The sequence below is a fragment of the Lepidochelys kempii genome, chromosome 22 (assembly GCF_965140265.1).
Source record: "Lepidochelys kempii isolate rLepKem1 chromosome 22, rLepKem1.hap2, whole genome shotgun sequence".
NCBI lineage: Eukaryota > Metazoa > Chordata > Testudines > Cheloniidae > Lepidochelys > Lepidochelys kempii.
In genome coordinates, this window is record NC_133277.1 from 7,089,828 (window position 1) to 7,107,970 (window position 18,143).

At 43.1% G+C, this 18,143-nt stretch overlaps 1 protein-coding gene across 10 annotated transcripts in view; it reads left to right on the forward strand.

Annotated features, from left to right (window-relative positions):
* The window catches only part of PRDM10 (PR/SET domain 10), a 71,818-nt gene that overhangs the window by 23,765 nt on the left and 29,910 nt on the right, over positions 1-18,143 (forward strand). For 9 of the 10 annotated variants that reach the window (XM_073320984.1, XM_073320989.1, XM_073320982.1 and 6 more), the window contains 8 exons: positions 671-790; positions 2,308-2,527; positions 3,115-3,356; positions 4,302-4,505; positions 7,047-7,119; positions 8,043-8,160; positions 9,285-9,414; positions 14,515-14,742. In XM_073320984.1, the coding sequence (XP_073177085.1) occupies positions 671-790; positions 2,308-2,527; positions 3,115-3,356; positions 4,302-4,505; positions 7,047-7,119; positions 8,043-8,160; positions 9,285-9,414; positions 14,515-14,742 (1,335 nt within the window). The remainder of the gene's footprint in view (positions 1-670; positions 791-2,307; positions 2,528-3,114; positions 3,357-4,301; positions 4,506-7,046; positions 7,120-8,042; positions 8,161-9,284; positions 9,415-14,514; positions 14,743-18,143) is intronic. The other variant, XM_073320992.1, reaches the window with a different exon arrangement.

The following is an 18,143-nucleotide window of genomic DNA, read 5'->3' on the forward strand; positions in this document are numbered from 1 at the left end:
ATACACTCAATAATACTGTAAATTAAGATGTGCGTTACTATAAAAAGGAAAAAAGAATAGAAAAATACTGCACGTGCCATGTGGCCAACTAAGGGGGGCAGTAGATAATGCTAACTTTTGGAATCCCAAGTTTTGAGGGCTTCATCTCTCAACTTATTCTCATTATTACTAGTTTCTTTAATGTATTGTCCCTTGGCTTGTTAAAGGAAAAGAAACAGAGAAGAAATTAGGGAGCTATAGTCTTTGTTGCAAGGGAAAGGAAAAGGGAGGGAAAAGTGTGTATATGGGAAGAATAAAAGAAAAAATAAAGTCCCTGGTGCACTAGTTCTAGCAGGAGCCAGCTAGCTAAAGGGCATTTAAGCACACTTGCACCTAGCATGGTTTTAATCCCAGACTGGAAAGGACCTTAAATTAAAGCTGAAAGCTGGAGATGGACTATTCCAAAGCTGCAAAATTCAGATCTGGATTCAAAACCCTTTCCCTCAAATTCAGGAATGCTTGGGTCCAGGTGCTTTGTTCAGGCCCATCATCTCCACCAAAAACACCTTTAGAACTCTGCATTTTTTTCATCTTGTGAAGAGCTCCAAGAAGCTTTGTATGCAGGGCATTGCCCATATGTAAGTGACTGATGGAAATGCTGCAGTGCTAAAATGAGTGCCTATGATTTTAGGTAACTGTGCTCTTGCCTGCTGCTGCTCAGAGCATGAATTCCACCAACCTCTCTGTGCTTGGCAACGTTGCCGAATCCCCGCAGCAAATGGCTCTGGAGCAGGGTCCACAAGCAGACAGAGTAAGTTGCCAGGACCCCATTTCTTTTAAATGTAAAGGTACTCTGATTTCACTGCTCCATGGAAACAGATGATTAAATATGTCCTGATGCAGGAAGCGATGCAAAAAGAGTTTTAGTGAAGGCTTCTACAGCTTTCCACTGTCTTGTCATGCAATGTGGGACTTTTTTGAGGGGGTGAGGGATATTTGTTTAATGTATAGTGAAACATGTTCTAGGGACTGTTCTATCTGAAGCAATCACTTTAAAGCAGCGGTTCTCAAACTGTGGGTCGGGAACCCAAAGTGGGTCTGGACCCCCTTTGAATGGGGTCACCAGGGCTGGGTTAAACTTTGGCTGAAGTCCAAGCCCCACTGCTCAGGGTTGAAGCCAAAACTTGAGGGCTTCAGCCCTGGGCGCCAGGACTCAGATTGCAGGCTCCCTGCCTGGGACTGAAGCCCTTGAGCTTCAGCTTTGGCCCCCCTGTCCGGAGTGGTGGGACTCGGGCAGGCTTAGGCTTCAGTCCCACTTCCTGGGGTCAGGAAGTAATTTTTGTTGTCAGAAGTGGGTTGTGTTGCAATAAAGTTTGAGAACCCCGCTTTAAAGTATTCTCCAAAGGCTTTGAGTATCAAATTTAGTAATCCCTACTATTATATGTGACCAGTGACTGTTGGTCTCTTTTTGGTAGTCTGTTAAGACCGGTTTTACAATATATAATCTTTCTTATTCTCTGTCTGAGATACCTGTTTTGGAGGTTGGATATTTTTGTACATTGTGTAGAATTTACCTCTGCTTTTTTGTGTGGGTGAAGAGAAAGTAAATCTTCATTAAAATCGGAGCTAAAACCAAATACCCTTTAGCTATTAAGAATCAGCCTCATTATCTTATGTTGTTAGGGTTTTAGATCTTAATTATCTACTGCCTTATTGAACTCTGCCTCTGTGTGTATGTGTGTGTACACATGTGCATGTGAGATAAAGTGTGTGTGTGTGAGAGAGAGAGAGAGTGTGTGAACTCTGCCTCTGTGTGTATGTCAGGTGTTGTTTTCATTTGCTTTCGTGATAGGAGGGAGAAGATCATATGCCAGAGCATTGAATAATTGCATTTTATAAATCAAAATAAATTAAACTAGCCCATGGAGACCCAAGGTACTTTCTTCAAGCACAGATAGGGAGTGGGATTTGTTTAGTTGCTAAGACCCTCTGTGAAGATTCAAAATTCCTCTCATTTGATGCATCCTCCCCACATGTCACTCTTTTATGGGGTTAGGTAGATATTTTCACAACGCGCCTACTGGGCAAGGTTCACAGTACTGTGAACAGTGAAGCATTACAGGGCACATAGCCTCAGCAGTGATATACACATGATTTCACTTTCTCTCCTTCTCTGTTTGGTTACCAAAGGAAACAAACAGGTGAAGAGTAGATTGTCAATAATTTTGTTTTCTTGCCTTTGTGTTAAAGGTGATGATCTAATTGTGAGCTTTGATCCCCTCTGGATAGGAGAGCCATCTAACTCTGTGTTGTGAATTTTTTCCTCAGGCATCATTACCAGTGCATAACCAGGTATTACCTCCTATGGAGGCAGTGGATAGTTCTGATCCTTTAGCACCTCTCCAGAACCCAATGGGGAGGATGGAAACGAAAGAGGAAGAGGATGACGATGACGAGGATGATGAAGATGAAGACGAAGACGGGGAAGACACCGACTTGGATGAATGGGACCCAGATCCACCTCGACCCTTTGACCCCCATGATCTGTGTAAGCATAAGAGGAAGCATTTAGTTTATTGCCCTCTTCCCCCAAAGGTAGTTGGTTCTTTTCTCTTTCCTCCTTCTCTGTGGCTGTTGTTTTAAAAAGAGGCAGCTAACTTTATAACCCATTATAGTGGTTCCAATCCTTCGGGCAAAAATTCAAATAGGAATCTTACCTTTCTCAACCATTTGGTAAGTGGAGTCGAAGACCATGTAGGGCTTTAGAGGTCATAGCCAACACCTCAGATTGCACCTAGAAGCATATATACTCACACCAGCCTATCTGACTTTGAGAGTATGCAGCTGCATTCTCCATGAGCTGGGGCCTCTGAGAAGCTTTCAAGGAGTGAGTGCACTGTTTGCTTATAAGTAAAACGGGAGGCTTCTCTTCTATGTTTCGCTTTAAGATGACAACCTTCTTAAAGCATAAAGAGACCATTGGCCTGAGTGCTGTGGTACCTGCATCAGTTTCTGGCAAGTATTCAGGTCAGAGGCGGTTAAAGGGAAATCATATCTTATGTGTAAGGGCCTTTCTTTATGCCAGTGCATGGGAATTCATGTCAGTTATTCATTTCCTCTCTGACTGTGTTGCAGGGTGTGAAGAGTGTAATAACTCACATCCCTCGGTGTGTCCGAAACATGGACCCTTGCACCCAATCCCAAACCGGCCAGTGCTGACCAGAGCAAGAGCCAGCCTCCCCCTGGTGCTCTATATAGACAGGTTCCTGGGGGGAGTGTTCTCCAAAAGACGCATTCCCAAACGCACACAGTTTGGCCCCGTGGAGGGACCTCTGGTCAGACAAACTGAACTGAAAGACTGCTACATCCATTTAAAGGTAACACTCTGAGGGTGTGTGTGTGTGTGTGTCTGAGAGAGAGAGAGAGAAAGAGAGACACCTTACACCTACTTGTTTTTCATGCCCTAGAATCTGTTGTTCTGACTTTATCAGAGGTGTTCTCCTGACACCTTCAGCTTACTGCAGTGCAACTGTTCCCAACCATGTACAGCCAGAGAGCTACTTAGTCATCCAAGGTAGTTGCAGGGAGCCATAAAATAGTCAAGGTCCACATCCTGATTCTATTGTGCTGTGACACACATGATTCACTGTTAGTAGACTTAAAGCAGAGTGTCAACACAAACGTTGCAACTCCGTCTCAGGACATTTTGCAGCCATTGCTTTGTGGCATGCTGTGACTTCAGTTGCCAAATTTCTTCTTTCTGCCTCTTCCTCCCCTGACTTCTAAACAGAAGGGGGATTTTCTCCCTTTTTCAAGTCTGTTTGGATAAAAGAGGAGGGATTTGAATGGCTCTGATCTATTTGCTCACTGATTTGGATGCAGGGAGTACTCCTGTATTCAGTGGAGGTAAGGCCACAAAGAGCTTTGAGAATCTGTAGAGGCACCGACTGATGACCACTAGTCCATATAACCTAATACATTAGGTCTTTGCCATCTCCAGCTTCCATGGCCCATTTGCAGAGGTACATCAGGTATAGATGAATGAACATACTTCTTTCACTCACCATCTGAGGAAGGGACCACTGTCTTTGCATGTCCCTTATAATCATGGATCCCATCTGTGTCTATTTTTAAGCCCCTTCCTAAGTTCCATCTGTTGCCGGAGTCCTGTGGGGAAAGTGAAAATCTCAGCTCTGGCTGCATTACCTTCCTCATGGAGAAGCTGTCGTTGTCAGAACAGATTTTTAAAGGCTCAGGTTCCTTTGTTTTATGTGACCACTGTGGAATGTCGACTACTCTGTGTATTTTGGTTTTTGCCTTAGGTGTCTCTTGAGAAAGGTGACAGAAAAGACAGGGATTTACAAGAGGATCTGTGGTTTGAGCTGTCCAGTGAGGCGCTTTGTAACTGGATGATGTTTGTGCGTCCAGCCCAGAACCACCTGGAGCAGAACCTGGTGGCATACCAGTATGGCCACCATATTTATTATACAACAATTAAGAATGTGGAGCCCAAACAGGAACTGAAGGTAAGAGACTTCAGTGCTCACCCATCATGATTCCCCTTCATAGTGGGAAAGAATGTAAATTGAATTGTAGAAAATAACCCAAATACCCAATGCAGTTAAAATCCCACCTATGCTACAAATTGAAACCCTGTTATCCCTGGACTTGGTTGTTACTTTAGTGTAGACAAAGCCTTTAGCATTAGCATTTGTTGCTCTAAAATAGTCTGAGCAATTTCTTAACCTTTTTAGCTTGGTAAAGCATATGGGACCTGATCCACAGTCCACTGAAGTCAGGAGACAGATTTCAGAGTAGCAGCCGTGTTAGTCTGTATTCACAAAAAGAAAAGGAGGACTTGTGGCACCTTAGAGACTAACCAATTTATTTGAGCATAAGCTTTCGTGAGCTACAGCTCACTTCATCATCCGATCAGATCCTAAGTGAGGAAGCTTAAAATAAAACGTATACAAATGATCTCTCTCTCTCTCGTAGTGTACTCTTAGCAGCCATCTTGACTTGTACTCCTCTGATTATAACCTAACTAGTACTGCAGCAGCTTTATGCTCTGTTTTCCTCTTCCACTTCGTCCCACCCGCACATGAACATCATTGGCTGCTGGAGTACTAGTGCTCTGTAAACTAATGAGGTCTCTTACTTCACTCAACTTTCCTGTGACTTTTTAAACTTACACTCCGCACATGGAATCTAATTTTTAGGTTTCTGGTTAAGAACATGTTGAAGTTACTTTTTGTTCCAGACTGAAAACATTTTAATTCAATTGAGCTTAGTGCGGGATGGTTGGGAGAGGCTGCTTTAATTTCAAACATCTATTCTGAGAACTAATTAGAAGGCTGATTGCTGCTGTCAGGAATTTTCTTGCTTTTGTCTGTGTCCTTCTCCCCCCCGGCCCCCAATCGCCTGCCTTGTCTACACACAGAAGTTTCAATAGTTTAACATAAATCTGTTTTAAATCCAAGTTCTGAAATCAGTGCAAAACCCTGTGTAGAGACACTTTTATTTTGATGTAAGAGTGACATTTTTTGTTTTAAATCTGTTCCAAATCATTTTAAGCTGAATCAATATAAGCCTGGTTTATATCAGTATCAGTGTCAATGTGGCCTTTTGTTCCCGTTTAACTAAGGCTACCTCTACACTAGAAACTTCCTAGTGCTGCCGCGGGAGCGCTCCCATGGCAGCGCTTTGAAGGATGAGTGTGGTCACACACAAGTGCTGGGAGAGAGGTCTCCCAGTGCTCCTGGTAATCCACCTTCTCAAGGGGAATAGCTCTGAGCACTGGGATTTTTCAGATCCCTGAGCCAGCAAGTGAGAGCACTATAAAATGTAAGTGTAGACAAGCCCTAAATCAATGTGAAATCGCACTGTGGATAAACCAGCGCAGATCTGCGTGTTGACAAGCCCTTAATTGTGTTTCATGGTTTAGTCGTGCCATTTGGGGGTAAAAATCAGGCTGATAACAGAGAGTTAAAATATCTCCATTGTATATTTTCCTTTCCCCAATTAGGCATTCATGAAACAATAAGTTGGGTGTAAGAAATGTACTCGGTCCTCCCAGAAGTGAAATACACAAACGTGTCCCAAGTCTTTCACTCTGAAGGCTTTGTCTACACTACAGCTTATGTTGCAGAACTTATGTCACTGAGGGGTGTGAATAACCACCCCCACCCCCTGCCCGAGAGACATAGGTTACACCAACATAAGCGCCGGTATGGACAGCACTATGTCGGCGGGAGAGCTTCTCCCACCAACATAGCTACCGCCGCTCATTGGGGGTGGATTAATTATGTCGATGGGAGAGCGCTCTCCTTTCAGCATAGAGCGGCTACACCAGAGATCTGCATCGGTACAGCTGCGCTGCTGTAAGCTCTCTAGTGTAGATATAGCTTAAAATCCTGTTTAAGAATCATCTAAACAAGCCATTTGTAAATTCAGTCTTTTTAATGAGATGGGTTGGTAACCTCTGAATCCTGACTTTGACCCTGCCTCTACTGAAATCCTTATCCAAGCTGTAGTAATTTTCTGTCTTTCTTAGGGCTCTTCCCTCTTCATTAGGCTTCCTAAATCCCTATTCTCTAAATTACAGGGAGTCCAGGTTTTTCTTTAGGAAGCTGGAGCATGATGCTCCAATCCATTATTACCTTAGACACATTTTAAATGAATCTCTGCATGCCATGCTGCATATTGTCTGTAAAGAGAAAAGCGACCATCTCTTCTGGAAGAATCCCTGCTAAATATTTATTCCATCTTTTAAGTTTAAGATTAACCTCATTTCCTTTCCAAGTAGTGGTTACCATGTGTGAGATGAAGATTCACATTAGGAAACGGTACCTGGAAATTAAATGGATACACTTTGTGAGCAATGCTGTTTTATTCCTCAGTGGGGGCACAATGAACTCAGCAGGCTTTATCGCGGGTGAGAGGAGAAATACAAGTTATTGGGTCAGATGAGAGGACTAAATGCAGTGCTTAAGAAAGCCTCCAATGAATTCCCCTCACTTCGGGGTTCATCTAAGAAGATGCCTTTTTGCCTTGTGTGTCTGCTCCAGGTGTGGTATGCAGCCTCCTATGCAGAGTTTGTGAACCAGAAGATCCATGACATATCCGAGGAGGAAAGGAAAGGTAGTTGGTTCTTTTCTCTTTCCTCCTTCTCTGTGGCTGTTGTTTTAAAAAGAGGCAGCTAAGTTTATAACCCATTATAGTGGTCCCAATCCTTCAGGCAAAAATTCAAATAGGAATCTTACCTATGCCAGAGCTCCAGTATGGGGCCCTCCGTTTGCTGTTACACATGTTGAAATCAGGATAGTTCAGCCTCGTGCTTAAGGGCTTCAGAGTATTACCAGACGGTGGGCAAGGAATTTCCCCCCATGTATATGGGTATATTACTGGGGGTTGCTTTTCTCTGAAATGTCAGGTCGCTGATGGCGGTGGAGTCCTGTACTCGAAGTACCAATGGTATGATAGATCTGTGTTGCAGTTGTTTTTCTGGGAAGTTTTGTTGGACAGTGTAAAATACAACAAAACCTAACCTAAGCTAAGGAGAACATCCTCAGTAGGCAACCTCCTGTCTTAAATAACTGCTTCAGAGTCTCAAGGAGGTTTAACCACATCTACAAAGGAATTGATTTTTGCTGGTCCAATAAGCCAAGCTTAAGTTTCTGGGTATGTTGGACTGTATTTTTGTAATTATTTATTTGAAAGACTTATCTGTTATTTAGAAATGCAACTTAATATAGGGAGTTTGTTAGGAGAGCAGTGTAAATATTTAACCTGTCTCTGGCCTTCAATATAAATATTCCTCAATCCCATTCACTACCCTCTGCATTTTTCTGCAATCAGCTGATGTCAGCCTGTAGATCAGGGGTGCTAAGAGAGAAGCTTGCAAGCCACATAGAGCTATATGGTAGAGTGATTGCAAGACACAATCTTCAGTATGGAAATGTGTCCCACAGAGACTACTGGGGACAAAAGGGCTTGGAGAAAACTTGGGACATTTAACTGTTGATGACTGAGATGCTGTCATTGATATTTCCAACTTAATATAGTTCTCCGAGACCAAGAGAAGAACTGGCCATGTTATGAATGCAATCGTCGCTTCATGAGTTCAGAACAGCTCCAACAGCACCTCAACTCCCATGATGAGAAGCTGGACTTCTTTAGCAGGTACTTATGATTTTGCAGTAACTGAGTTTCCCAACTCCCAGCACTTTACGTCCTGTATATTGATAGCACTAATGATAGGTCAATCTCAAAAGATCTGGCTTTATTATCAATTATATAGCACTGTAGATATACGAGGTGTTTTACAGAACAGGTAAAAGAAAGGGCCTCTGACACCCAGGAATTTACAGTCCCACGCAGACAAACATGGGACAATGGTTCAGGCAAAAGAATATAGGGAGATATCACTGGAGAAGTGATTGGCATAGGTGGCTTTGTTTAAGAAGTGATATGAAGGAAGGGAAGGGCACTTATTATGTGGGAAGTAGGGGTACAATCCTGTCCTATTGAATTCAGTGAAAGTTTTGCCGTTAACCTCAACAGGGCCAGGATTTTAGCCGTTTGGATGCTTATTGAAATTACCGTGACCTCTTGAGTCTACAGAGTTGGGCTAGAAATCTCAAGAGAACCAACTTTCTAATGATATTTCTGGTGCATCAGCTCCCTGTTGGGTCAGAAATCGAAAGTACAGAAATGTCCAAAAATTACAAGTGAGAAAGATATCCACAAACATTTTAAACCTCGAAAGGTTTGAATCTAGAAATGGATGGCAGATCAGCAGGAGAGAGGGAAAATATCTCTTTATTTTTTCCGAACCTGATTGCCTGTCTCTCATTATCAAGTGAGTGCTAAAACATCCATGTAAAAAATGGACCCCCTCCGATTGCTGTCTGATATCAGTAGAGCAGCGTCTTTCTTGGGACAGATGTTATGCTTTCAGGCTTTAATGTTTTCCAGGATGCCTAGAGGGCTGCTACTAGCTGTCACTGTAGAGGACTTGATAAGAGCCAGTAGCTCCACTGTTTGTCCCTACAGTCCCACATCAAGTGACATATGTTTGTTTGGCATGGGGTTTTATTTCCATTAGAGGGGTGATAGAAATATGCACCAACCAGAGACCCAATTTTTGCTCCCAAGGTTTCTTCACATTTTGTAATATACTGGAGGCCATTATTACTGAACCGTCTGGGTAGTTCAGGGGTGATTGCTTAGAAAAGGTGCAGGAAAAGAGTGGAATCCAAATCCATGTCCTCTTTCTCTAACTTGGAGCGCTGTGTGTTCTGCAGAGCAAGAGGCAGAGGTCGCGGGCGAGGAAAGAGGAGGTTTGGGCCAGGCAGACGGCCAGGGCGCCCACCGAAATTCATGCGCTTGGAAATAACCAGTGAAAATGGGGAAAAGTGTGAAGAAGGAACACAGGTATATTTGGGGGAGCGGGGGAGAAAAATGTCATCTATGATGTAATCTCTTGATTTATGCCTGTGTTACTGGGGGCAGAATTCAGCCACTAGTTTTTATTGTTCTGGCCGTGGCACCTCAGCCTGGGGAAAGCACAGTAATTTATTTCTAACTTGCATTTCTACAGCACTTTTTATCCCAAAGCAATTCACCGCTTACTGGAAAACAGCTGTGGGATGGAACCTGGCAGCTGTTTAACAATACAACAGCAGTGACAGCATTACACAGCTGTGTAGGGTGGACAGTGGAAAAGGTCAGCTCCAGTTGAAACTGCAGAGGGAATTTAGGAATTTGGCTGGGACACTAGGGCCAGGTCTACTCGAGAAACTTGCTATATAATAATGTTGGTTAGGGGTGTGATTCTTTACAATATTTTTGTACCAGCCAAAAGCCTTAGATCCAGTTATACCAGCATAAAAGGTCCTTTTTCTGGTACAGGTTATTTCATTTGGGGAACTGATATAAGCTATCCCTGCAAAAAACCCGCTCTTTTGCCAGGAAAAGATGCACCTCACCTGGGAGGTGGGGAGTGTTGCTGGTATAGCTTTGCCAGCAAACTCTTTCTAGTGACCATCAGGCCTAGAGTTAATGCCCTTTCTTTTACGAAAAGTGTCAAAAGTGATCAATGGTTCAGTTTTCTGTCTCAGATGAAAACCGACATTTGGAGCAGTGATCTGCCCTTTGGCGTGATGCTGGGGCATTGGTTCAGTACTGACTCAGAGGGAAGATTGCATACGTTGCATACAAATGACTCTATTGCATCTTTTAAAGCCACACTTAGGAAGAGGCAGGTCCACCTAATTGGGGACTCCCTAACTACGAAGAACAGATAGACATGTCACCAGAACTGATCTGGAGAACAGAAGGGAGCTAAGGTATGGGATGTGAACCTGAGGCTGAAGAGGATCCTAATGAAAGCAGGAAAGAATCCACTGATTGTCATTCATGTGGGAACAAATGATACTGCTAGATTCTCACTGGGATGTGTTAAGGAAGACTATGCCAGGCTGGAGAAGATGCTTAAAGAAATGGAGGCTCAGGTGATCTTTAGTGGGATTCTACCTATCCCTAGAGGAGGAGAGCAAAGGCGAGACAAGATTAAGATGACCAACAGATGGCTCAGGCAATGGTGCTATAAAGGGGGCTTTGGGATGTTCGTCCACTGGTAGGCATTCTCAAACAGAGGACTGTTCTCATGGGATGAACTCTATTTGAAGAAAACAAGGAAGAAAGAAGTGGACAGCTGAGCATTGAGGATAGGGTAGAGACTAAAGGTAATCTAGGCATGGGCCCACACCTAAATGGATACTTTGCCTCAGTTTTTAATAAGGGTAATGAGGAGCTTGTGGGTAGTGGCAGGGTGGCTAGTGGGAGCAAGGATATGGAAGTCGAAACGACCACATCAGAAATGGAAGCCACACTCAAGAATTTAGGGGGACCAAATCCGGGTCCCAGATAATCTCCATCCAAGAACATTTAAGGAACTGGCATACGAAATGGCAAACCCAATAGTAAGGATTGTTAATGAATCCATAATCTCAGGGGTTGTACTCTATGGCTGGAGAACTGCAAATAAAGTATCTATATTTACGAAAGGAAAAAAAAAGTGATCTGGGAAACTACAGGCCTGTTTGTTTGAGCCCCGTGGCATGCCAGATGTTAGAACATATTGTGAAAGATAGAGTCATTAAAGGTAGCAGTAAATGGCAATTGGGATAAAGTACATCTTCGCTTTTAAAAAGGTAGATTGTGCTAGACCAACATGATCTTTTTCTCTGAAAAGAGAACTGATTTTCTAGACAAAGGAAATGCAGATCCAATCTGCCTGGATTTCAGTAAAGCATTTTGTACAGTTCCACAGTGGAAACTATTAGTTAAATTGGAGAAGATGGGGATTAATATGAGAATGGAAAGGTTAGTAAGGAACTGGTTAAAGGGGAGTCTACAGTGGGTCATACTGAAAGATGACCTGTCAGCCTGGATGGAGGTTATTCGTGGAGTTCCTCAGGGATCGGTTTTGGGACCAATCTTATTTAATGTTTTCATTAGTGACCTTGGCACAGAAAGCAGGAGTCTGCTTATAAAATTTGTGGATGACACAAAGTAGGGAGGTATTGCCAATGCGGAGGAGGACCAGAATATCGTACAAGAAGATTTGGATGACCTTTAAAAATGGAATAATAATAAGTCAAAGTGAAAGGTCATGAGTTTATGGAATAACAACAAGAATTTTTGCTATAAGCTGGGAATTTACCAGTTGGAAGTGGCAGAGGAGAAAAAAGATCAGGGTATATTGGTCAATCACAAGATGACTATGAGCTATCAATGTGCTGTAGCCATGAAAAAGGCTAATGCAATCCTAGGATGCATGAGGCGAGGTATTTCCATTAAAGACAGGAAAGTGTTATTACCATTATACAAGGGACTGTTGAGACTGGAATACTGTGTGCAGTTCTGGTCTCCCGTATTTAAGAAAGATGAATTCAAATTGGAACAGGTACAGAGAAGGGCTACTGGAAGATGATCAGAAAAATGGAGAACCTGCCTTACAGGAGAAGACGTAAGGAGCTTGGCTTGTTTAGCCTAACAAAGTGAAGGCTGAGGGGAGAGATGATTGCTCTCTAAAAATACATCAGAGGGATAAACACCAGGGAGGGAAAGTAGTTATTTAAGTTAAGGGTCAGCGTTGGCACAAGAACAAATGGGTATAAACTGGCCATCAACAAGTTTAGGTTTGAAATTAAGCAAAGGTTTCTGACCCTCAGAGGAATGAAGTTTTGGAAGAGCCTTCAAAGGGGAGACGCAAAAAACTTGACTTTTGTCAGACTGAGTGTGATAAATTTATGGAGGGAATGGTACGATGAGGTTGCCTACAATGGCGTATGGCCAATCCACGGACGCTATTAGGACATACAGTAGAACCCTCTTTGTCCGACCCTCCATTGTCCAGCTCTCCGTATTAACTGAACAACCAGAGCACACAGGTCCAGAAGCGGGCGATCTCTCCTGTGGCCACAAGATGGCACTGCAGCCTTGCAGTTTCCCTTTATCCAGATTATCTGAATTTTTGATTATCCGATCTGGCCCTAGTTCCAGTTAGATCGGATACACGGGATTCTGCTGTATCTCCAACAGCTGGACATGGGACACTAGAAAAGGAGGGCTCTGAGTTACTACAGAGAATTCTTCCCCAGGTGTCTGACTGGTGGGTCTTGCCCATATACTCTAGGTCTAACTGCTCACAGTATTTGGGGTCGGAAAGAAATTTTCCCCTCGGTCAGATTGGCAGAGACCCTAGGGGCTTTTTGCTTTCCTCTGCAGCATGAGGCACGGGTCACTTGCTGTTTTGCAGTAGAATACATGGTAGACGCTCGGTAACTTGAAGTCTTTAAATCATGATTTGAGGACTTCAGTAGCTCAGCTAGAGGTTATGGGCCTATTGCAGGAGTCACTGGGTGAGGTTCTGTCACCTGCGATATTCAGGAGGGAAAATTAGATGATCATGATGGTCCCTTCTCGCCTTAAAGTAAATGAGTCTAAGTCTCCCATCCAAGTACTGATCTGGCACAACCCTACTTGTCGTAGCAGACAAGGCTCAGGGTGGTATGGCCACAGATAAATATCATTAAGTAGGTCCAAAGGGTAGAAATGCTACTACACTCTACAACTGGCACCCTGTGAACACTGCGCCATGTCAACTCTGAGTGCCATAGGAGCCTGCTGTGTACAGCGCTGCTAGGGAGGAGAGGTGGATGTGGTGTAGAACAGCATCTTATATAGGAGGCTCTCAAACTCTGCAGCCACTATAGCTGTGGTAGAGTTGGAGAGTTGCCATGACACTGAGGAGCACAGTGAAAGAGGCCTGATGCCCTCCTGACTCACATTGACTCAACTCAGTGCTGCGGGTTATCCATTGCTTAAATGAATTGTCTTGCCCAGCCTTTCATAGATTTTAAAGTCAGAAAGGACAATCGTCATCATCTAGTCTGACTTCCTGCACAGAACTTCAACCAGGAATTCCTCATCAAGTTCAGCAATTTGTGGGAATTTATCAACCAAACCAGGATTTGAACCTTGGATCCTCAGATGAAAAGTCTCCCCTGACTGAGCATTCAGGGCTTGTAACTGGATGCATTCCTCCTCGCAGTGCTCTCTTTCTCCTCCCCCTACTGCTGAGCTTTGCCAGGACACCTCTTGAGCTTGAATGCCCTTGGCTCCCCATTTCATGGCTTTCATCTCACTCAAATTTCTTTAGTTGTTTTGTAAGCAGTTAATATAACAATTAATTATTTTTCTAAAGCTATTGGAATCTTCCATCCCAGAATATTTATTGAAATTTGTCAGAGAAGAGAATGTGGGGTTTGGGGCATTCTGCTTCTCATTCCCAACATCCCCTCCTCTTCTGAACTGGTTCTGAGAAACAGAAAAGCAGCTCTGCTGTGTAACAAATGGAAACTCAACACACAGTTTGGTTTTGCTGCTGCCTGGAGAGGTGGAGACTGAGAGTCAGAGATGAAGATCAACAGGGCACAATTTTATGTCCTCGTGTCTTACGCCTAGCTTCACCACTCCTGTTCGTTTGCTGTGCACATGACAACACGATAATATTTCAATTCACTTGACAATTAACTTGCACAAGAGAGAGACCCTCTGTATTTCCCCTGAGGCCTCATCTACACTAGGATTTTTCCTTAAAATTTCCCACTGTGGCTAACAGGTTCATCTCCCTTGGTGATAGGAATGGTAGGGCACTAATGTAGCTAGGCCACCTGTGGTTTAACCCCTGTGTCATGAGCAGGCTTGAACAACATGGTGGTTAGAACCCGGGCTTCCACCAGCATCACCAGCTACACCACTGCTCCAAACGTTGCTACCACTGGTGGACCTGAGCTGCTGTTAGCAATGGGACATTTTAGCGGAAAAAGGCTCGTACAGACCAGTGTAATGAGTGTGATCATTTTACAATATGCAGCAATCCAACCACCTGCCAACTGAGTATTATTAGAGCCTTTCTCACTGGGTGAGGGAAATAATCACTGGCTGTGTGATTTGCAATTTCAGGACTTGCTAGATTTTTCCAGCAAGGGGCAGTTTGATGAGGCTGGACAGGCTACACTGAATGGGCTGGAACAGCAGGAGCAGACCCCAGTGCCGCAAGAGACGCAGTCGGCACTGGGTCAACAGCCAGAAGGCCATCCACTGCAACTGCAGCAGCAGCATGATGAGAGCCCGGTGCCTACGCAGAGCACCATGACAGCAGATGATATGCGGCGAGCAAAGCGCATTCGGGTAAGTGAAGATGATGATGGCCCATGCCCTCTTCCGCCCTCTGACTTTGCTTTAGCCAGTGGAAGGCTTGGTTAGCCAGTTAGGCAACAGCTGGTCTTTTTCTCCAGTGTGGTGTCCGTCTTCAAATCCCAAACACAGCGTCTCGAGCTCAGAAAACTCCCTCACTCAGAAAGTAAGACAAACCTAATACAAAGAGTTAGTGTGTCATGAGATGCTAGTGAGATTTGGTCACCAGTTGGAGCTGGTTCAGTTCCAGCACAGTAATTCTTTCATAGAAACATAGTCCATCCAAGTTGGCAGGCAGGAGCCCTCTGAACAGCCGGCCGAATCATAGTGCTGTGGCATGGACTAATGGCCTGTTCAGAGCACCATCTGCATGTCTCGCAGATGTGTTGGCTTTAGAAGTCATTGCCAAAGGAGCATTGTGTCCATTCATTCCTATGATGATGAAGATTTTTAATTATAAAATTATTTCTTGGAGTAGGAAACCCCCTCCTTTTATGAGGGTAAAAGCTATGCTGAGAACTTTACATACCAACCGCAAACACTTTGAACCTGTGCTTTTCGGCAGCTGAGAGAGCTGCTTTTTCCACCATGTGTGGGAGGGAAATGATTCAAGCAAATAATCCTCCAAGCAGTGTAATTGTGAGATTGGTTTATGTAGCTTAAAATCTTTTTTTCCCCTCCTCCATGTGTAAAATTTTGATTACAGAAGGAAACAGCTGCAAACAAGTTGAGACTTCATTTTTAGGGGATGAGCGAAATAGAGAGAGAGGATTAAAAAAGGAGACAATGCATGATTCTTATAGGGGGACACTGAGCCAGATTTTACTCTCTGTACACCAATGTATATGTGACTGCATTGATGGTGTTACTTAACAGATACAGTGACTTAACTAAGAATAGAATTTGGCTGAGTCACACTAAAAATGCATGTGTGTGAAGCTTATAAAATGCTTGGCATCTAGGAGTCACTGTTCTGTGAAGTGGTCTTTCTTTCGATCTTCCTCTCTGTTGAAAACACTAGACTTGAAATGGTGTGTTTATGTAAGGCACCAGACAGCTGTAACCCAAGAACACTGGGAACATGGCTGGTAGGAGCAGACAGTGGTGATCAAACTATTATAGAGTAAGGAGCCAGCTGCTGAAGCTCTGACACTAAATAGGATTGGACCAGTTCCCAAGTGGGTCTTGATTCATTTTGCATAAGATACAGTAGTACAACTTCTGTCCTAAAAGGTACAGCTGTGGGTGTGATACGTAGAGAGGTGGTTTCACTGGGTTTCTTTAATTACTGGATTTAACAAGGTCTGAAGGTCTCACTCTTGGTTTGGAGGTAACGGGGAAGAGATGGAGTTGGTTTGTCTCATGCATTAGCCTGTTTCCTGGAAACTTGAGTTTGGGTCACAAGTGAGATGAGTGTGGTGGTTATTTATTCCTCAGTGACATGTTTGTATCACAGATCTCCTCCCTCAGCTCCCCTTTCAGATTGGCACATTTGGCAACCCTTGATTAGCAGAGCCCTAGAGATGTATGGTTCTTAAAAGCAGAGGTTCTTCAACTCAAAGGGCATTGGAAGGGATGTGGGCATTGCATGTGGGATGGTTGCATAGAGGCTGCCTAGGTTATGTTAGACTGTGAGCAGTTCTGTCATTCAGCCTTGGATTTTAACCATGAAAATTCACACCATACTGTGACAATTTGTCAGAACTTACTCTTCCAATGTGTGCGTGCAATTCACTGCACCCTGTTATCACAGTGTGTGGCTAGGAAATGTCATAAACCAGCAAAGGGAAGCCAAAGTTATGGTTTCAAATATGTAAAATGTCATTTATTTTTAAAGAACGGGTACAAAATTTGTGGCTACCCACTGGGACCTGGACCTAGGTAGCTGTAAGTCACGCTGATTACTTAGATAGTATTTCTTACTCAACAGCAATAACCTGGCGCTTGTCTTGACCTGACAGTTGAGAAACTGTATGAGAGACATGAAAGTAATTTTATTTTTATAAATCAAGCTTTGTGAACCTCTTCTACCTTTTTAAGAAAGGAATAAAGCATGAGGTGATGGTAGGACTGCCCCTCTTCAGGCAAACAATTCCAGTCAAAGATTTAAAAGAAATAATTATCATGAAGAGGCCTTGTGTGATTTTTTCCAAGCCTTTATTAGGCACAAACCTCAGTTTTACTGTGTCTCCTTCTGTTGCACTCTGAAATTAAACATAAAACGGTATCCTGGAGCATGAGTAATATTAAAAAAATAATAAAGCTTTTACATATGTTGCGACATTTGCATCCTAGATGTAACTGAAAGTGCCTTGTTCAGTGAATTGACATTCTTTAGAAATGACACACGATTCTTTTATATCTGCAACAAAGGGGAGCAATATTCTTGTATTTTAAATAACAAAAAATGACTTCTGCATTACAATACACAGTAATAATAAACTAGCTCTTAATGGATATTCACACTTGTACCATTGCATTAGTGTTTATATCATCCTGTAGGATGCAGTCTCTTGAGAAAAACATAGTAACATAAACCTATGCATCTGCAAGGCTGGCAATGGGTCCAGAAGAGGGCACTATGCATGTAGGGCTTGATCCAGCCCCCACATTAGTCAATGGAAAGATTTCCATTGGCTTCAATGGTTGCTGGATCAGGTCCACACTGAAGGAAGTACATAGATTTGTCTATCTGTCCTCTCTTGGATTTCTTGTTTACAGCTCTGGCATTGATTTGCCTTTGCAGTTCTAGAACCTGTTGCCTGAAGCAGACATGTGGAGGGACATCACCTTTTTGAATGTATTCCATGAAGTAAATAATTCTCTTGAGACATTTTCTGTTTCATTTACTTGTGCAACATCACATGGCAAAGATACAAAGCTGTCATAACAAAGTGTTACAACAATCAATATAAATATAAGGCTTGCATTTGGAAAGCACCTGTCAAAATCAGGACCATCCTGCATGTTTTGGGAAGGTACAAATCTACTTACCAAGAAGGCTACAATTTTTAGGCTATAAGTCAGAGGGAACGGCTTAATGGTTTAAATTTCTAGTTTGAAACACTGAGATTCACTGGAACTGTAGGTTCAAATCCTGGAAGGGTCAACACATGCCGCCTTCTGTAGAGTTCATGGAGTTTACTCTGTGGGAGACTTAAGATCAGAGCTTAAACACTGAGGTCCTGCCTTGTTTTGTGTGGACACGAAAGATCCTGTGGGACACTTTTTGTAAGAGTAGGGTGTGACAGCCTGACAATATTCTGGACAAACCTTATGGAATTAAGATAAACTTTATTGAATGAATTTAAACCTTATTGAATTAGGTTTAATACCTTTGGGGTCCATTGTATTAAAAATGTGTTACAGTGGAATCACATGTAACTCCTCAAGGA